The sequence below is a fragment of the Staurois parvus genome, unplaced genomic scaffold, assembly GCF_062004578.1.
Source record: "Staurois parvus isolate SC_StPar_1 unplaced genomic scaffold, SC_StPar_1.0 ptg000224l, whole genome shotgun sequence".
In the NCBI taxonomy this organism is placed as follows: domain Eukaryota; kingdom Metazoa; phylum Chordata; class Amphibia; order Anura; family Ranidae; genus Staurois; species Staurois parvus.
In genome coordinates, this window is record NW_028318020.1 from 496544 (window position 1) to 519000 (window position 22457).

At 46.5% G+C, this 22457-nt stretch overlaps 1 protein-coding gene across 1 annotated transcript in view; it reads right to left on the reverse strand.

The window, feature by feature from the left end:
- Positions 1–7886: 7886 nt before the first annotated feature.
- Positions 7887–22457, reverse strand: part of LOC149460602 (uncharacterized) — a 54534-nt gene continuing 39963 nt past the window's right edge. The window contains 1 exon segment of the mRNA XM_089679453.1: positions 7887–9321. Coding sequence (XP_089535579.1) covers positions 7887–9321 — 1435 coding nt within the window.

The following is a 22457-nucleotide window of genomic DNA, read 5'->3' on the forward strand; positions in this document are numbered from 1 at the left end:
TCCTCCCACTGACACCAATGATGGGGCACTATTCCTCCCACTGACACCAATGATGGGGCATTATTCCTCCCACTGACACCAATGATGGGGCACTATTCCTCCCACTGATACTAATGATGGGGCACTATTCCTCCCACTGACACCAATGATGGGGCACTATTCCTCCCACTGACACTAATGATGGGGCACTATTCCTCCCACTGACACCAATGATGGGGCACTATTCCTACTTATAACAATTTTATAGACAAATGATACTATTTACAGTCGCGCGGGGGGGGCGCAAAATGTTTTCTTCTTCCTAGGGGGGGCATGACAGAAAATAATTGAGAAGCACTGCTTTAAGCAATGAAAAATAACTGCCCCTTTAAAAACTGTACTATTAGAATTTATTTTCCACTGATTCATGTCCATCAGGGCAGTACCCGAGTCCCCATACCACTTTTATTGCTGACACCTAGCATATAATCCTTCTAAATGGGCACTTTTGAATTTTCAAGTTTGAGTCCCATAGGTTCGATGTTGGCGGCAAACGTTTGGTCTGTTCGAATGTTCTACCATGAACTGAACCGGAGGGTGTTCAGCCCATCACTAGTGATAAACTAGAAGTGCAGAGAGAGAGCACACAGAGCAGATCACACAAAACCCAACATATGGGGGTATATTGGGGAATGTGAGGGCACAGTATGCATAACAAGACACAGCACAACAAAATAGTCCACCAGGTAGCAATGTAATACCACATAGATAGTCCATGTAGGATGGCCAAGCAAAATGGAGAACCAGTACACCAGGCCACCAGACGGTATGGCAAGGGGAATGTACCCAGCCCACAGGGTGAATACAGCGTAGCAGTGGTTAAGTCCAGCACACTAGGCAGAGATCTAGGCGGACCAGGGTAGGATGTAGCAAGGGTCAAATCCAGCTGATACAGCAGGGATCCGGGCAGACAAGTGGTTGAGTCCAGCACAGGGCAGGGATCTGGGCAGACAAGTGGTTGAGTCCAGCACAGGGCAGGGATCTGGGCAGACATGTGGTTGAGTCCAGCACAGGGCAGGGATCTGGGCAGACAAGTGGTTGAGTCCAGCACATGGCAGGGATCTGGGCAGACAAGTGGTTGAGTCCAGCACAGGGCAGGGATCTGGGCAGACAAGTGGTTGAGTCCAGCACAGGGCAGGGATCTGGGCAGACATGTGGTTGAGTCCAGCACAGGGCAGGGATCTGGGCAGACAAGTGGTTGAGTCCAGCACAGGGCAGGGATCTGGGCAGACATGTGGTTGAGTCCAGCACAGGGCAGGGATCTGGGCAGACAAGTGGGTGAGTCCAGCACAGGGCAGGGATCTGGGCTGACAAGTGGTTGAGTCCAGCACAGGGCAGGGATCTGGGCAGACATGTGGTTGAGTCCAGCACAGGGCAGGGATCTGGGCAGACAAGTGGTTTAGTCCAGCACAGGGCAGGGATCTGGGCAGACAAGTGGTTGAGTCCAGCACAGGGCAGGGATCTGGGCAGACATGTGGTTGAGTCCAGCACAGGGCAGGGATCTGGGCAGACAAGTGGTTGAGTCCAGCACAGGGCAGGGATCTGGACAGACATGTGGTTGAGTCCAGCACAGGGCAGGGATCTGGGCAGACAAGTGGTTGAGTCCAGCACAGGGCATGGATCTGGACAGACAAGTGGTTTAGTCCAGCACAGGGCAGGGATCTGGGCAGACAAGTGGTTGAGTCCAGCACAGGGCAGGGATCTGGGCAGACATGTGGTTGAGTCCAGCACAGGGCAGGGATCTGGGCAGGCAAGTTGTTGAGTCCAGCACAGGGCAGGGATCTGGGCAGACAAGTGGTTTAGTCCAGCACAGGGCAGGGATCTGGGCAGACAAGTGGTTTAGTCCAGCACAGGGCTGGGATCTGGGCAGACATGTGGTTGAGTCCAGCACAGGACAGGGATCTGGACAGACAAGGGGCTAAGTCAGCACAGTATAGGGAACTGGACAGAAAAGTGGGGTGATTCAAGCACAGGGCAGAGACCAGGGCAGCATGGTATGGCACATCAAGGGTATAGACTGGCAAACTGCAGCAATCGGATCCAGCAGCCACTTAGTCCAGAGTCCAGGCACTATGAGGGATGAGCAGCAATAGACACAACATAGGTTCAGGGACTCACCAGTCAACAGAAGTCCAGGCAGCTTGGCAGGGAACAGGAGGTCTGGTGGGCAGAGGTTCTTCATATGCACATCATGGGTCCTCAGAAGGCTGTGTGTCCTGCCCCAGCATCTGGGCCACACAGACAGACGCTGCCAGAAGATCAGAGAGTAGAGCAGAGTCCCAGTGTCCAGGAAGCTATCTGTCTCAGCAATTCTGTGCACCAGGTAACCTCTTTCTAGGAAGACATGCAGCCCTCAGTCCGGTGTGTCCATCACAGAAGTAAACTCAGAAACGTCTGACCCTTTCTGCCAGCATAGGGTTATTATATTGTCCTTTGAGTTCAGCCAAGCCTTAAGCATCCAAACCTGCTGCTGGCCCATCTGGCTTTATCCAGCTACAGGACACAATGCTGTCTGTGCTTCAACAAACAACACACAAAAAAATATATATTTCTTCCCTCCGCTACAACCCCTGCCCCTTCCAAACATGTACCAGCAAGAGGCCTCAACATGCCTCTGCAAGGTACATGTCCCAGTTCATCAGCAAAACTACAAAAGTATCCATGGGATGGCTTTTCATCTGAGGGCCACATGGTTATTAATGCTCTTTCCAGCAGGACATCACTTTGGGGTATGGAAGCAGTTGGCTTAGGGACACACTTGTGCTGGGAGGATAATTTGATCCACTAACATTATCTCTACAGAGAGACTCTGCTTTGGCTGCGGACAAACCGGTCACTGCCAGGCCAGCTGCCCTGTTAGAAAAAGACTCTGAGGTCCACCTCTCCCATGCTGGTGCACTATGTGGATATGTACCAAGCTTCTGAAGAAATTCCACTCCAACCCCAGCCCTCTGGTCACCCTTGGACCACCCATGCTACAGATGTGGATAACCCAGGCATCTCCAGGCTAGATGCCCAAGGAACTTCACCCTCCCCAGAATCAAAACACCTGCCCTGATCCCAGTGTATTTCTGGTGCCAGAAGGAAAGAGCCTTTCACCATCTTAAAGTGAATTGATGCTTCCAACAACTGGTGCCCTTCTAGTTTATGGAGTCCAGCCACTTACCCCAAGATAAGGCAGCAGCAGTTACAGGAGCTCTGCATAGATGTACAAAAAGTCATTGGTTTCTGTGATACAGGTGCTTTCCTGACCATCATTGATCCCTGTGAGGTGAATTCTACAGGGAATTTCTTCTGTTGGGGTAATGGCAGGACTTTCTTTTGACATTCTCCAAGGGAATGACCTGTGAGAATTTAATAGTCTGTTTCTAAGGAGTGTGACCCAGAGCGCTAGGAGTAGAACACAAGTCTGGGACAGGCGTGATGCAAGATGCAAATTCATCACGGATCTACCCTGTTAACCATGTAAAGGCTCAGGTCAATCCCACCAACACCCCAAGATTTAGGGGAGGACCTCTTGGTTTGGAAAACAGGTGGACACATAAAGGAAGAGCACCCCAGACTTGATGCTGTAGATGGAGACAGCGAGGTCACATGCAGGCTAATTGTCCCAAGAGTTGTAGGTAGAGGTCCAACTTTACAGTCACGGCTGGAAAACATCTCACAGCCGTCCTTCCGGGATGTCCGGAGTGCACTCCACTAGGTAAATGATAAGCTGACTTTGGCGTGCATGTGCGATAGCCCATCGGAGGCCCATCTCCATGACTACTCCAGCATGCTGTCGCCTCACTGCGGATGTGCGATAGCCCGTCGGAGGCCCATCTCCATGACTACTCCAGCATGCCGTCGCCTCACTGCGCATGTGCGATAGCCCGTCGGAGGCCCATCGCCATGACTACTCCAGCCTGCCATCGGCTCACTGCGCATGTGCGATAGCCCGTCGGAGGCCCATCTCCATGACTACTCCAGCCTGCCGCCGCCTCACTGCGCATGTGCGATAGCCCGTCGGAGGCCCATCTCCATGACTACTCCAGTGTGCCATCGCCTCATTGCACATGCGCCCCCACAGCCACGCACCTTTTGGCGTGCATTCCAATTCACCTCCAGAAGCTATATTTGGCAATGGCAGCACTTGATCTCCCTCTGCTGCCAGTATAGTAACACTACTCATGAATACTCCATACATCTAAAGACAAAGATCTGCCCAATGACCCCACTGACAGCCCACACAAAGCAAGGACATTCTGGCTGCCATTGAAATGTATGTGTATACCTACTTTGTGTTCACATTTATCTCCATGGAAAGAAGCCAACAATTGAGGAACCAGCAGGCTTTATCCAAAGGAATTATGTATTCAGTTCATTCATTTTTACTTTTTATACATTGTGCTGATCCAACAATATTATCCCCATGAACCCCAATGCAGCATTCCCAATATGTCATTATTTATTATATGGGGATATATATATATACACAGACTATATGACCTCCTCATGTATATATTACACTGCCCTGCGTTTCTTACAGCTTTTAATGCCGGTGAATGTTTCTAATGTCTCTTACTATACCTCCTGATGTGTAATGTATTGTTACTTGTGTGAGCATGTTGTGATGTCACCTTTGTCCCGCCTCCTTTCCCGGGACTGCCCAACCCAAGTGGGAGGGTCCAACCTCTGTCCCAGGGTATATATAGAAGAGGATTGTCATTGCCAAGTCAGCTCTGATGAAGAAGGGACTCGAAACGCGTCAGCCTGACTCTGAGAAACTTCCCTCGTGTTTAGACTCGCGCTGGTCTCTGATTGGTCAAGTCTCACTAAGGACTTTACACGCTTGTTATACTTCTCTGTTTGTGAGGATATTTTCACATCCAATAAAATCACATTTTACTGAGGTAATGCACAAGGTTGGTGTGCTTTTTGTTTCGCTTTTCAGTATTGGTGGGGCTTCCCCAGCCTTGTTTAGAGCCGCACAACCTTTGATGCCTTGGTGGGGAAGTTCTTCAAGTTCCGGGTCCATCTATCCACCCTTGTTCTGGGCCATAGAGGGCAGGAGGGGTTGTTTTGTGTTTACACCCGCAGTACCATTACTCCAGTCACTTTCCGGGTTGTTACCACCCCCCATTATTATCACTGTCCCAGCCCTTTCCATCTGTGGGAGGAGCTGAGTCTCCACCTCCTCATTAACACTGGGAGGCCTATAACAAACTCCAATGATGACCTTTGTAGTACCGCCCCCCATGTGCAGTTCCACCCGTAATCCTTCAGCCTCATCACACTCTCCATCAACTAGGTCCTCTTTCACACTCGCTCTGAGATCACTTCTCACATAGAGACAGACTCCACCCCCTTTCCTATTCCCTCGTCTCTCCGAAAGAGAACCTAGCCAGGAATATGAATGGCCCAGTCATGTGAGGAATGAAGCCAAGATTCAGCAATACCAATTCAATCCTAGTTCTCTTCATGCACCAAACCTTCCAACTCACCTATTGTGCTCGGCACACTTCTGGCATTGGGGAACACTTTCATTCACCGACACCTTGTTCATTCACCGAAACCTTGTTCATTCACTGACACCTTGTCCATTCACTTACACCTTGTACATTCACCGACACCTCCTTCATTCACTGACGCCTTGTTCATTCACCGACGCCTTGTTCACTCACCGACACCTTGTCCATTCACTTACACCTTGTCCATTCACTTACACCTTTGTACATTCACCGACACTTCACTCACTGACACCTTGTTCACACGGATTTTGAGCATTTTTTATTTTCATACAAATGGTACCAATTCCACTGGTTGTAACACCAACAAGTACTGACCTGTCTGATCTGTCTACCCCGTTAAAACTGAATTCTCCCTCCCCCCTCCATCCTAGTTTATATACTCCTCCAGCCTTCCCATAAACCCCTCCCCCAGCACAGCAGACCCCCTTCCATTTATATGCAGACCATCTCTAGCATATACAGTGAAGGAAATGTGTATTTGCTCCCAGGCTAATGTTGAATGTTCGCCCCTCACACAGAAATGATCGGTCTAACAATGGAATGTTCGCCCCTCACACAGAAATGATCGGTCTAACAATGGAATGTTCGGTGTAACACTGAGAGACAGAATACAACAACAAATTCAGCAGAAATGCGTCTAACAAATGATGACTGATCTGCCTGTTCATGAGGGAAAGAAGGATTTGATCCCCTTCACAAAACATGACTTAGTACTTGGTGGCCAATCCCTTGTTGGCAATCAGGTCATATGTTTCCGGGAGTTGGTCCCCAGGTTCGCACACATCTCAGGAGGGATTTTGGCCCACTCCTCTTGGCAGATCCTCTCCAAGTCATTAAGGTTTGGTGGCTGACATTTGGCAACTCAAAATTCCAGCTCCCTCCACAGATTTTCAATCGGATGAAGATGTGGAGACTGGCTAGGCCACTCCAGGACCTTAATGTGCTTCTTCTTGAGCCGCTCCTTTGTTACCTTGGCCGTGTGTTTTGGGTCATTGTCATGCTGGAACACCCATCCACGACACATTTTCAATGCCTTGGCTGAGGGAAGAAGGTTCTCACCCAAGATTTGATGGTACATTGCCCCATCCATCGTCCCTTTGATGCGGTGCAGTTGTTCTGTCCCCTTAGCAGAAAAACACCCCCAAAGCAGAATGTTTTCACCACCATGTTTCACAGTTGGGATGGTGTTCTTGGGGTCATAGGCAGCATTCCTCCTCCTCCAAACACGGCGAGTTGAGTTGATGCCAAAGAGCTGGATTTTGGTCTCCTCTGACCACAACACTTCCCACCAGTCCTCCTCTGCATCATTCAGATGTTCAGTGGCAGACTTCAGACGGGCCTGGACATGGGCTTTCTTGAGCAGAGGGACCTTGCGGGCACTGCAGGATTTCAGTCCTTGTCGGCGTAGTGTGTTACCAATTGTTTTCTTGGTGACTGTGGTCCCAGCTCCCTGGAGATCATTGACAAGATCCTCACGTGTAGTTCTGGGATGATTCCTCACTGTTCTCATGATCATTGACACTCCATGAGGTGAGATCTTGCATGGTGCACCAGACCTAGGGAGACTGACACTTGTTTTGTGTTTCTTCCATTTGTGAATGATTGCACCAACTGTTGTCACCTTCTCACCAGGCTGCTTGGCCATAGTTTGGTAGCCCAGTCCAGCCTTGTGTAGGTCTACCATCTTGTCCCTGACATCCCTGGACAGCTCTTTGGTCTTTGCCATGGTGGAGAGTTTGGAATCTGATGGTTTGATTGCTCCTGTGGACAGGTGTCTTTTATACAGGTAACACAATGAGATTAGCAGCACTCCCTTTAAGAGACTGCTTCTAATCTCAGCTTGTTACCTGTATGAAAGACACCTGGGAGCCAGAAATCCTGCTGAATGATAGGGGATCAAATCCTTCTTTCCCTCATGAACATGCAAATCAGTCATCATTTGTTAGACGCATTTCTGCTGAATTTGTTGTTGTATTCTGTCTCTCAGTGTTACACCGAACATTCCATTGTTAGACCGATCATTTCTGTGTGAGGGGCGAACATTCAACATCAGAGGGGAGCAAATACACATTTCCTTCACTGTAGGCTGCACCCCAATGAAAAGTCAGCCCAGTGCTCTAGGCCAGCACTCCATTGATATTCTTCTCCTGCCATCAATGACCAACCCGGTCCCACACTTCATCCATGTCTTTGGGGGCCTCTCATCTCCTTATGAACTGTTTCTTCCATGATGAAGATCAGCCATGGAGTATATCTGAAGTGTATATCAGGGTGTGCTTCTTCTCCACATGAGAGCTGGGATGTCCATCAACATTCATCTAGAAGACATTTCCTACACTAATACACCTCCAGGGTTGTGTGGAATCCATGATGTACATGAAGACAGGACTTCAGTGAGGAACATTTCCCTCACTCAGGACAGGAAAGTGGCTTCTCCCGCATGTGAGATCTCTGATGTTGGTAAAGATTGGACTTCTGTGAAAAACATTTCCCGCATTCAGGACAGGAATACGGCTTCTCTCCCGTGTGAGATCTCTGATGTCTGTAAAGATTGGACTTCTGTGAAAAACATTTCCCGCATTCAGAACAGGAATACGGCTTCTCCCCAGTGTGAGATCTCTGATGTGTGTGAAGCAAGACCTTGCATAAAAAACATTTCTCGCACTCTGGACAGGAATACAGCTTCTCCCCTGTGTGAAATCTCTGATGTCTGTGAAGATCAGTCTTCTGTGAAAAACATTTCCCGCACTCAGGACAGGAATACGGCTTCTCCCTCATGTGTGATCTCTTGTGTCTATGAAGACTGGACGTATCTGAATAACATTTCGGGCACTCAGGACAGGAATACGGCTTCTCCCCCGTGTGAGTTCTCTGATGTATATGAAGATTGTACTTTTTTGAAAAACATTTCCCGCACTCAGGACAGAAAAATGGCTTCTCCCCCGTGTGTGATCGCTGATGTAAATGAAGTTTGGCTGTATCTGAAAAACATTTCCCGCACTCAGGACAGGAATTTGGCTTCTCCCCTGCGTGAGATTTCTGATGCATGTAAAGATTGCACTTCCTTGAAAACCATTTCCCACACTCAAAACATGAATACGGCTTCTCCCCCATGTGAAATCTCTGATGATTGTAAAGATAGGACTTCTGTGTAAAACATTTCCCACACTCAGGACAGGAATACGGCTTCTCCCCCGTGTGAGATCTCTGATGTTTATGAAGACTGGACTTGTCTGAAAAACATTTCCCACACTCAGGACAGGAATACGGCTTCTCCCCCGTGTGAGATCTCCGATGTTTATGAAGACTGGACTTGTCTGAAAAACATTTCCCACACTCAGGACAGGAATGTGGCTTCTCCCCCGTGTGAGATCTCCGATGTTTATGAAGACTGGACTTGTCTGAAAAACATTTCCCACACTCAGGACAGGAATGTGGCTTCTCACCTGTGTGAGATCTCTGATGTGTGTTAAGACTGGGCTTACTTGAATAACATTTCCCACACTCAGTACAGGAATACGGCTTCTCCCCCGTGTGAGATCTCTGATGTATGTGAAGACTGAACTTCCTTGAAAAACATTTCCCACACTCAGGACAGGAATACGGCTTCTCCCCCGTGTGAGATGTTTGATGTTTGGACAGACTGGACTTATCTAAAAAACATTTCCCACACTCAGAACAGAAATATGGCTTCTCCCCAGTGTGAGATCTTTCATGCACATTAAGATGTGATTTATAATGGAAACCTTTCCCGCACTCAGTACAGGAGAACCTCTTCCCTGTTGGAAGGCCGGCCCGGTCCCGCACAGTCTGAGGTTCCTCAGGATACAAGGAATCCGATGGTCCATCTACACTGGGTGGTGCCGGATGGACATTGGAGGGAGCCGGGTTTTCTCCTGGACTATACTGGGTGATGTCCTCATCTTCTACTTTCCAGTCTGGAGACAAAGTGAGACAATCCTCAGAGGTTTTCCTCATCTCCAGGCCATGGACTAAAATACAAAGACAAAGAGGATTACTAGACAGGAGCTGATTGGTTCCCCCAAACCAGGACTCCGCCCACATCAGGCAGCTTGGTCTCTAAGGAGCTTACAATTCCACCCTCAAGGGAACTAGGAAATGGCTCCTCTGATCTCCTACCAGGTCATTTCTTTATTCATGGACCTTAGTCAGAGAGTGAGGAAACAACCAGAACTGTCTTTTATAGGAGGGACAGTGATGAGGGGATTATAGGACGAGGGTCCCCACCCCCTCTATCACTCATCACCATCTTCCCAACACAAGAAGTACTGCACTTCCCTATTTACTCCATGATTTAGTCATGAAGAACAGCGGGGCTGAGCCCCACCAGAGGTCAGAGAGTGAGGATGGGGGGAGAACAACCAAGATGAAGACTGGACTGATCCTGAAGACCACCATCATTGGGGTATTGACTCCTCCCTCATTATCACTTTCTGTTTAAGGGTCCAAAGTTGGAGGATGTTATCACATTATTATCACCATGTAAAAGTCTGTGCTCCAATCACATCATCTGATATATAATGTGCAGCTGGGAGGAAATGGGGGGAACAAGAGAATCCATATTATGTGTATATATAGCAGTGGGGGGAGGGGGGAGAGCAGAAGTCAGGAGTATGGAATGTACAATATAGAGTATATAGTGCAGGGGTCAGGAGTATGTAATGTACAACATAGAGTATATAGTGCAGGGGTCAGGAGTATGTAATGTACAATATAGAGTATATAGTGCAGGGGTCAGGAGTATGTAATGTACAACATGGAGTATATAGTGCAGGGGTCAGGAGTATGTAATGTACAACATAGAGTATATAGTGCAGGGGTCAGGAGTATGTAATGTACAACATAGAGTATATAGTGCAGGGGTCAGGAGTATGTAATGTACAACATAGAGTATATAGTGCAGGGGTCAGGAGTATGTAATGTACAACATGGAGTATATAGTGCAGGGGTCAGGAGTATGTAATGTACAACATGGAGTATATAGTGCAGGGGTCAGGAGTATGTAATGTACAACATAGAGTATATAGTGCAGGGGTCAGGAGTATGTAATGTACAACATAGAGTATATAGTGCAGGGGTCAGGAGTATGTAATGTACAACATGGAGTATATAGTGCAGGGGTCAGGAGTATGTAATGTACAACAGAGTATATAGTGCAGGGGTCAGGAGTATGTAAGGTACAACATAGAGTATATAGTGCAGGGGTCAGGAGTATGTAATGTACAACATAGAGTATATAGTACAGAGGTCAGGAGTATGTAATGTACAACAGAGTATATAGTGCACGGGTCAGGAGTATGTAATGTACAACAGAGTATATAGTGCAGGGGTCAGAAGTATGTAATGTACAACATAGAGTATATAGTGCAGGGGTCAGGACTATGGAATGTTCAACAAAGAGTATATAGTGCAGGGGTCAGGACTATGGAATGTTCAACATAGAGTATATAGTGCAGTGGTCAGGAGTATGTAATGTACAACATAGAGTATATAGTGCAGGGGTCAGGAGTATGTAATGTACAACATAGAGTATATAGTGCAGGGGTCAGGAGTATGTAATGTACAACACAGAGTATATAGTGCAGAGGTCAGGAGTATGGAATGTACAACATATAGTATATAGTGCAGGGGTCAGGAGTATGTAATGTACAACAGAGTATATAGTGCAGGGGTCAGGAGTATGTAATGTACAACAGAGTATATAGTGCAGGGGTCAGGAGGATGTAATGTACAACATAGAGTATATAGTGCAGGGGTCAGGACTATGGAATGTACAACATAGAGTATATAGTGCTGGGGTCAGGACTATGGAATGTACAACATAGAGTATATAATGCAGGGGTCAGGAACATGGAATGTACAACATATAGTATATAAGGCAGGGGTCAGGAGTATGTAATGTACAACATGGAGTATATAGTGCAGGGGTCAGGAGTATGTAATGTACAACATGGAGTATATAGTGCAGGGGTCAGGAGTATGGAATGTACAACATACAGTGGATATAAAACATCTGCACACTCCTGTGAAAATGTCGGGTTTCTGTGATGTAAAAAAAATTAGATAAAGATAAATAATTTCAGAACTTTTTCCACCTTTAATGTGACCTATAAACTGTACAACTCAGTTGAACAAACTGAAATCGTTTAGGGGGAATTAAGAATAAAAAATGAAATTAATCTGGTTGCATAAGTGAGCACACCCTTACACTAATCCTTTGTTGAAGCCCCTTTTGATGTGATTCCAGCACTCAGTCTATTTGGGGAGGAGTCTATCAGCACGGCACATCCTGACTTGGTAATATTTGCCCGCTCTTCCTTGCAGAAACACTCCAAATCTGTCAGATTGTGTGTCATCTCCTGCGCACAGCCCTCTTCAGATCACCCCACAGATTGTCCATCGGATTCAGGTCTGGGCTCTGGCTGAGACATTCCAAATCTTCCATCTTCTTCTGGTGAAGCCGTTCCTTTGTGGATTTGGATGGATGCTTTGGGTGGTTGTCATGCTGAAAGGTGAAGCTCCTCTTTGTTCAGCTTTCTAGCAGAAGCCGGAAGGTTTTGTGCCGATATTGACTGGTATTTGGACCTGTTCATAATTCCCTCTACCTTGACTAAGGCCCCATTTCCAGCTGAAGAAAAACAGCCCCAAAGCATGATGCTGCCACCACCATGCTTCACAGTGGGTATTCTGTTCTTCTGGTGGTGTGCAGTGTTGTTTTTGTGCCAAACATATCTTTTGGAATTATGGCCAAAAAGATCAACCTTGGTGTCATCAGACCAGAACACATCTCTCCACATGCTTCTGGGAGACTTCAGATGTGTTTTTCTAGAATGTAGCCGGGCTTGGATGGTTTTCTTCCTAAGAAAAGTCTTCCGTCTTCCACTCTACCCCATAGACCAGACATATGAAGAACACGGAGATTGTTGTCACATGGACCACACAGCCAGGACTTGCCACATATTCCTGCAGCTCCTTTCATGTTGCTGTAGGCCTCTTGGCCGCCTCCCAGACCTGTGTTCTTCTCATCTTTTCATCCATTTTGGAGGGACATCCAGTTCTTGGCGATGTCACTGTTGGTGATGTCACTGTTGGTGATGTCACTGTTGGCGAGGTCACTGTTGGCGAGGTCACTGTTGGCGAGGTCACTGTTGCACCATATTCTCTCCACTTGATGATGACTGTCTTCACTGTGTTCCATGGTCTCCTAGATTGTAAGCTCCAAAGAGCAGGGCCCTTGAACTCCTCGTGTTCTGTTTTGTTACTGTCCTGTCTCATGTACCATCCCCCACTATAATGTACAGTGCGAGGCAAACCTTCTGCCGCTATATAAATACTGTATAATAATAATAATGGTATATCTAATGCCTTGGGAATTCTTTTGTTCCCTTCTCCTGACTGATACCTTTTAACAATGAGATCCCTGTGATGCTTTGGAAGCTCCCTGCATACCGTGGCTTTTGCTGAAGGATGCGACTAAGAAAATGTCAGGAAAGACCGACTAGAACAGCTGAACTTTATTTGTGTTTCATCAGAGGCACTTTAAATGATGGCGGGTGTGTACTGACTCCTATTTAACATGATTGTGAGTGTGATTGCTTCATTCTGAACACAGCTACATCCCCAGTAATAAGAGGGTGTGCACACTTATGCAACCACATTATTTTAGTATTTTTTGTTTTCTTCCCCCCTAAAAGATATCAGTTTGTTTTTCAATTCAGTTGTTTATAGCATGCATTAAAAGGTGGAAAAGTTCTGAAATTATTTATCCTTGTCTAATTTTTTACATCACAGAAACCTGACATTTTAACAGGGGTGTATATCCACTGTAGAGTATATAGTGCAGAGGTCAGGAGGATGTAATGTACAACATGGAGTATAGTGCAGGGGTCAGGAGTATGTAATGTACAACATAGAGTATATAGTGCACGGGTCAGGAGTATGTAATGTACAACAGAGTATATAGTGCAGGGGTCAGGAGTATGTAATGTACAACATAGAGTATATAGTGCAGGGGTCAGGACTATGGAATGTTCAACAAAGAGTATATAGTGCAGGGGTCAGGACTATGGAATGTTCAACATAGAGTATATAGTGCAGTGGTCAGGAGTATGTAATGTACAACATAGAGTATATAGTGCAGGGGTCAGGAGTATGTAATGTACAACATGGAGTATATAGTGCAGGGGTCAGGAGTATGTAATGTACAACATAGAGTATATAGTGCAGGGGTCAGGAGTATGTAATGTACAACACAGAATATATAGTGCAGGGGTCAGGAGTATGTAATGTACAACATAGAGTATATAGTGCAGGGGTCAGGAGTATGTAATGTACAACACAGAGTATATAGTGCAGGGGTCAGGAGTATGTAATGTACAACATAGAGTATATAGTGCAGGGGTCAGGAGTATGTAATGTACAACACAGAGTATATAGTGCAGAGGTCAGGAGTATGGAATGTACAACATATAGTATATAGTTCAGGGGTCAGGAGTATGTAATGTACAACAGAGTATATAGTGCAGGGGTCAGGAGTATGTAATGTACAACAGAGTATATAGTGCAGGGGTCAGGAGGATGTAATGTACAACATAGAGTATATAGTGCAGGGGTCAGGACTATGGAATGTACAACATAGAGTATATAGTGCTGGGGTCAGGACTATGGAATGTACAACATAGAGTATATAATGCAGGGGTCAGGAACATGTAATGTACAACACAGAGTATATAGTGCAGGGGTCAGGAGTATGTAATGTACAACATAGAGTATATAGTGCAGGGGTCAGGAGTATGTAATGTACAACAGAGTATATAGTGCAGGGGTCAGGAGAATGTAATGTACAACATAGAGTATATAGTGCAGGGGTCAGGAGTATGTAATGTACAACATAGAGTATATAGTGCAGGGGTCAGGAGTATGTAATGTACAACACAGAGTATATAGTGCAGAGGTCAGGAGTATGGAATGTACAACATATAGTATATAGTTCAGGGGTCAGGAGTATGTAATGTACAACAGAGTATATAGTGCAGGGGTCAGGAGTATGTAATGTACAACAGAGTATATAGTGCAGGGGTCAGGAGGATGTAATGTACAACATAGAGTATATAGTGCAGGGGTCAGGACTATGGAATGTACAACATAGAGTATATAGTGCTGGGGTCAGGACTATGGAATGTACAACATAGAGTATATAATGCAGGGGTCAGGAACATGTAATGTACAACACAGAGTATATAGTGCAGGGGTCAGGAGTATGTAATGTACAACATAGAGTATATAGTGCAGGGGTCAGGAGTATGTAATGTACAACAGAGTATATAGTGCAGGGGTCAGGAGAATGTAATGTACAACATAGAGTATATAGTGCAGGGGTCAGGAGTATGTAATGTACAACATAGAGTATATAGTGCAGGGGTCAGGAGTATGTAATGTACAACATAGAGTATATAGTGCAGGGGTCAGGAGTATGTAATGTACAACATAAAGTATATAGTGCAGGGGTCAGGAGTATGTAATGTACAACATAGAGTATATAGTGCAGGGGTCAGGAGTATGTAATGTACAACATAAAGTATATAGTGCAGGGGTCAGGAGTATGTAATGTACAACATAGAGTATATAGTGCAGGGGTCAGGAGGATGTAATGTACAACATAGAGTATATAGTGCAGGGGTCAGGAGTATGTAATGTACAACATAGAGTATATAGTGCAGGGGTCAGGAGTATGTAATGTACAACATAGAGTATATGTTGCAGGGGTCAGGAGTATGTAATGTACAACATGGAGTATATAGTGCAGGGGTCAGGAGTATGTAATGTACAACATAGAGTATATAGTGCAGGGGTCAGGAGTATATAATGTACAACATAGAGTATATAGTGCAGGGGTCAGGAGTATGTAATGTACAACATGGAGTATATAGTGCAGGGGTCAGGACTATGTAATGTACAACATAGAGTATATAGTGCAGGGGTCAGGAGTATGTAATGTACAACACAGAGTATATAGTGCAGGGGTCAGGAGTATGTAATGTACAACATAGGAGTATATAGTGCAGGGGTCAGGAGTATGTAATGTACAACATAGAGTATATAGTGCAGGGGTCAGGAGTATGTAATGTACAACATAGAGAATATAGTGCAGGGGTCAGGAGTATGTAATGTACAACATAGATTATATAGAGTATATAGTGCACGGGTCAGGAGTATGTAATGTACAACAGAGTATATAGTGCAGGGGTCAGGAGTATGTAATGTACAACATAGAGTATATAGTGCAGGGGTCAGGACTATGGAATGTTCAACAAAGAGTATATAGTGCAGGGATCAGGACTATGGAATGTTCAACATAGAGTATATAGTGCAGTGGTCAGGAGTATGTAATGTACAACATAGAGTATATAGTGCAGGGGTCAGGAGTATGTAATGTACAACATAGAGTATATAGTGCAGGGGTCAGGAGTATGTAATGTACAACACAGAGTATATAGTGCAGAGGTCAGGAGTATGGAATGTACAACATAGAGAATATAGTGCAGGGGTCAGGAGTATGTAATGTACAACATAGATTATATAGTGCAGGGGTCAGGAGTATGTAATGTACAATATAAATTATATAATGTAATGGTCAGGACTCATAATATTGGTATTCAGTAATTTAAGGTCCTTAAAGGGTTGCTTGCCTCCCATCTCCTGAGACTGCACTCAGTGACTTGGGGCTGAGACACTACAGACATATCCCTCCACCCGGCACAGCCAGCAGATAACAGAGAAGGTCCCCTGGAGGAGTCAGGCACAAGGCAGGAGACCCCAATCACATGTCCTGGGTGCCTACATTATGCAATGCTTAGAGTAAAAATCAACATTTTGCTGCCAGCTGAACCCCAGAACCTCCATAAATCCAGTCTAGATACATAAATTGTGTCTGCAGCACAGAGAAGGAAGATTATCCGAGAGAAATCCAGGAATACAGGACGGGGAACACAGCTCAGGAAAGTGACCAGGGGATTACAGGCTGATATCACCCAGTCCCCGCCCTACTCTGGACCAATCAGTGAGCAGTATGGGTGGAGGAATGGATTTAGTGTTCATGACCCACCTGTGCTGATCTCTGTAGGAGTGTCCTCCTCTATAAATGTCCCCGTTATTCCATCCTCCTCCATAGACTGCTGATCATCCCTCACATACGCCTCTTCTTCTTCTGCTTTCACCTCAAATTCTATATCGATTGGATCTCCACTCTAAATCAAGGAAATGAGAGAAAATATCATCTGTAAAATGTAAGATTTATGATTGTGACATCACACACAAAATCCACACATTGTCTCCCTTCACAGAAGCAGATCACATGTGATATGTGGGTACATTTCCCCTAAATACCGCATGCCATCCTGAAACTGTCCATTTCCTATCCCGTGTTGCGGTATTGACCACAAACACTGAACACGCTCAGTAAATACCGCATGAACAGGCGTTACATTCACAGAAGGAAATAAAGAATGAAATGCATGCGGTCATTAATTAGTGGTGGAGACATGCGGCATTCAGGAAATGTGTACTGCTTGGTAAAGAGTGGGCGGCCGCTGGCATACTTAACAACCAGTAAACAACATGGTTGTTAGGGAGCGAGCGGCTGCCGCATCCAAACCAACCGATAAATCTAAAAAAAAAGAATTACCAGCAAGGAAATATTAAGAAAATGGCGTAGGATTCCCTCCTTGGGGGGTCTAGTATGGATTTTGAAAGGGGGCCCCTTGCCAAAATGAAAGAAATACATACCAGACCCCTATCTGAGCATGCAGCACAGCAAATCAGAAAAGGGGGGACAAGCAAGTGACCCCCCCCTCCAGAAACATACCAGGCCACGTGCCCATAACATGGAGTGGATGCTCTGGGGCGGGGGGGGGAGCTTTGCTCCCCCAGAGCACCTTGTCCATGTTGATGGAGACAAGGGACTGTTCCCTACAACCCAGCCTAGTGGCTGTGGGGGTTTGCAGGCAGGAGACTTACAAAAAGTAACAAGGGGGCCCTCAGATCCCTCACCCCATGTGAATGAGTATGGGGTACATGGTACCCCTAATTATTCGCCCCAAAAAAGTATTCTGTTATATAGACAGCAGGCAGTTTTTGACAAGTCCTTTATTAACCACTTGCCTACCAGGCACTTATAGCCCCTTATTTACCAGGCCAATTTTCAGCTTTCAGCGCTGCCGCACTTTGATTGACAATTGCGCGGTCATGCAACATTGTACCCATATGAAATTTTGATCATTTTTTTCTCACAAATAGAGCTTTCTTTTGGTGGTATTTAATTGCCACTGGGCGCTTTACTTTTTGCGCTATAAATAAAAAAAATGCAAAAAATTTTTATTATAAAATTTTTCAAACAGGTATTTTTTCTCCTTCACTGATGTGCGTTGATGAGGCGGCACTGATAGGTGACACTGATGATGGGTACTGATAGACGGCACTGACTGGCATCACTGCTGGGCACTGACTGGTGGCACTGACTGGCACAACCCCTGGGCACTGACTGGTGGCACTGCTGGGCGGCACTGGTGGGTGGCACTGGTGGGCAGCACTGGTGGGTGGGCACAGGTGGGTGGCACTGGTGGGTGGGCACAGGTGGGTGGCACTTCTGGGCACAGGTAGGTGGCACTTCTGGGCACAGGTGTGTGACACTGCAGAGGGGCACAGGTGGGTGCACTGCTGGGCACAGGTGGGTGCACTGCTGGGCACAGGTGGGTGATCTGCTGGGCACAGGTGGGCGGAGCTAGTGGGCACACTGCTGGGCACAGGTGGGCGGAACTTACGGGTGGCACTGCTGGGCACCGATCATCAGGGCACTGATCATCAGTGTCCTGATGATCGGTGCCGATCCCCGCTCTGACAACTGCCGGTTCTCGGCAGTACTTTCCTCACGATCTGACAGCGTGAGGAAAGTGCAGCCGAGAACCGGCACTTGCATTTCCCTCTGATCAGCGTGTCATTGGACACCGCTGATCACGTGGTAAAAGGCCGCTGGGATCGGCCTTTTACCACATCACGTGATCAGCTGTGTCCGTAGCACACAGCGATCACGGAGATCGCCGGGTGCGCGCCCGAGCACGTTCTGGGGGGACGTCATATGACGTCCACCCAGAACTGGCCAGCCGCAGTGAAGCCGTCATTCGGCTATCTGCGGTCGGCTACTAGTTAAAAAAGAAAAATAAAGCAAAATGTCCCCCCCGGTGTAGATCCATCATCAATCACGATGCTCGCTGTCACGGAAAGAAAAGCTCCGCTCCCAATGAAGACTCCCCTCTGTCTGACAGCTCTGCTGCCTCCTGCCACTAAATATACTAAGAGACGGTGTCACTCGGTGACGTCACTGACTGAGGCATGTTGTATTGGTGATGTCACTGACCGGGGCATGTTGTATTCGTGACGTCACTGACCGGGGCATGTTGTATTGGTGACGTCACTGACCGGGGCATGTTGTATTGGTGACGTAACAAGAGGGCAAGGCCACCCAGTGATGTCACAGGGTAGTAGCATTCCTTAGTTTATTTAGAAGTGGGAGGCGACAAAGCTGTCAGATGTCAGGAGGGGAGCTTTGTTTTTTCAGCGATGACAGCGAGTATCGTGATTGGATCATCGATGGATCTACATCAGGGGGATTTGTTCTTTATTTTTGTTTTGTCAAAAATTTATTCCAGTGTTTTTTTTTACACTACACTGTTTGGTGAATGAATAGGGGTACTATGTACTCTAAACTCATTCACATTGTGGGGGGGCGGGATCTGGGGGCCTCCATGTTAAAGGTGGCTTCCAGATTCCAATAAGTCTCCCACCCAAAGCCCCCCCACAACCACTGCCCAGGGTTGTGAAGAAGGGACCCTTGTCCCCATCGCCATGGGGACAAGGTGCTTTTGGGGGCGCAGAGTGCCCCTGCCCTGAAGCACCCACCCCATGTTGAGAATATGTGGCCTGGTATGGTTCAGGAGGAAGGTGGGCACTCACTAAGGGTCTGGTATTGATTTTGGAGGGGAACTCACTCCTTTAATTTTATTTTTTTGGCATCGGGGTTCCCCTCAAAATCCATACCAGACCTGTCACAGCTGTCAGCAGGGAACTTGGCGGCCGTCCGCTCCTTGTTTACTGGTTGTTGGGGACACTGGCGGCTGCCCTCTCCTTAACAACAAGCTATTTACAAGTGTTGCTATGGACACCAGTGGTAAATTCCCCGCAGGATTCACTACTAAAAAACAGAATGCAGCATCTTACTACATACTGGGATACGGGAAGATACCGCTTTGTGATTGGAGCCCATAGTCTCTACAAGTCCATGTTCTAGATTCTCCATCCCACCAACCTTGTAATAGTGAGGGATGGTGTGACCTTCTTGTGTGGAATCCCGGGAATACAGGGGACGGGGACATCTCTCTGGTGGGTTCCTGGTATTAGGTGGCTCCATCATCTCCTTGTGTCCTTCTGAAAACTCCTCCATCACTCCATACTCCTCATCCTCCTCTTTATACTCTTCTTTAACATCAATATTATCATCCCCGAGGATTCCACTCTGAAAGATATAATAAAACATTCATTGTAACAAACATGCTGTGTATAAATCACAACTACCAATAATTGTCATCATCTACCTGATGATGGTGAGGGATGGTGTGACCTTCCTGTGTGGAATCCCGGGAATACAGAGGACGGGGACATCTCTCTGGTGGGTTCCCATGACTGGATCCATCTGTAGGAAACACACACACTGACTGAATCCATTGTTTCTATGTGTTTATCAGATGATGGGGGATCTAGGTGGATCCTCCGTACTGCTCTCTCCTTTACAATAAAGTCTCCTCTTACCCGGTGATGTGAGGGGCGGCTGATTGTCCATCATGACGTCCTTGTAGAGATCCTTGTGTCCTTCTAAATACTCCCACTCCTCCATGGAGAAATAGACAGTGACACCCTGACACCTTATAGGAACCTGACACACACAATGATACAGTCACCATCCAGACACATCCCTTGTCTGTTACTGGAGAATGTCCCAGAATTCCCGGCACCGCTCACCTCTCCTGTCAGCAGCTCCATCATCTTCTTAGTGACTTCTAGAATCTTCTGTGTCTTCTGTCTTGTAGGGATCAGGGATGGAGGTGGGGGGATGGTGATGGGATTCTGGATTCTCGAGGATCTTGTGGTCATACGATGAGATCTCCTTCTGGTGTCATTGTCGGTAGATTTCTTCATGACTCCTGTACAGTTCTGTGTGATACAAAGATAAATCTCACTCTCCCATAATCCCTCACTTCTATGGTCAGCTCTAGATTTATTCTCCAGGGATTGGCCACAATGTGCCGACTCAGCAAAGGACAGACATCTCCATCCAATGATATGATGACAATGGGGTCAGATTTATAGCTCCTTCTAGAAGTCATATAATAGAGTCACTAATGGTTTACTAGTAAGGCTCACTGACCCACCAGGAAATGTCACCCATGGATTTAGTGGTCAGTGGGCGTGGCATGCTGGTAATCATGGGTCTCTCTGATTGGACTAAAGCTGAGATTGTTCTCTTCTATAACCAATGCCGCCATCTTGTGCTATAACCAAATCTCATAGAGTCCGGACACTTTATGTATTCATAGTACTTGTGTGGATGTCGTTATTGATTACAGAACATCAGAAGACTTCAAGTGACTCTGAATCCCTCCCAGTGTACAGCCGAGTCAGATTTAACCCCTTCATTACACTCACCTCTCCAGTCAGCAGGCTGAGGATCTCCAGGGTGAGCTTCAATATCGTCTCATTCCGGGGAAATTCCTTCCTTACAATCTTCACAAAACCCAAAGTCTGCTGATTGTCCATCATGACGTCCTTGTAGAGATCCTTGTGTCCTTCTAAATACTCCCACTCCTCCATGGAGAAATAGACAGTGACACCCTGACACCTTATAGGAACCTGACACACACAATGATACAGTCACCATCCAGACACATCCCTTGTCTGTTACTGGAGAATGTCCCAGAATTCCCGGCACCGCTCACCTCTCCTGTCAGCTGATGGACCATCATGGTGGTCAGTTCCAGAATCTTCTGCTCTTTCTCCCTCTCAGGTATCAGAGAATGAGATGGAGGCACCATGGTGAGGCTCCGGGTTCTGCTCCATCCTCCTGAGATTGGCTCCCCACTAGACTTCTTCTTTACAACATAATCCTACAGATCAGGAGACAAATAAAACAATATCAACCACCTGACATCATCTAAATGTGTGCAAAAATAAAATGGTCTATTGACCAGAATAGACAAGAGTGATGTCATGTGACCTCCCAGAATCCTCCTCACCTCTCCGGTCAGGTCTGTGTTTTATTAATAGAGATGAGAGTGATGTCATGTGACCTCCCAGAATCCTCCTCACCTCTCCGGTCAGGTCTGTGTTTATTAATAGAGATGAGAGTGATGTCATGTGACCTCCCAGAATCCTCCTCGCCTCTCCGGTGAGGTCTGTGTTTTATTAATAGAGATGAGAGTGATGTCATGTGACCTCCCAGAATCCTCCTCACCTCTCCGGTCAGGTCTGTGTTTTATTAATAGAGATGAGAGTGATGTCATGTGACCTCCCAGAATCCTCCTCACCTCTCCGGTCAGGTCTGTGTTTTATTAATAGAGATCAGAGTGATGTCATGTGACCTCCCAGAATCCTCCTCACCTCTCCGGTCAGCAGGTAGATGATCTCCAGGGTGAGGTTTAGTATCCTCTCAGTCATGTGACTCCGGTCCTCCTCCATCCTCATTGGTGCCATCATGTGATCTATACAGGTCTCCTTGTAGACGGATAACTTTGGGAAATGAAAGTAAGAATGATTTGGATGGTATTGGTCACACAATAATAG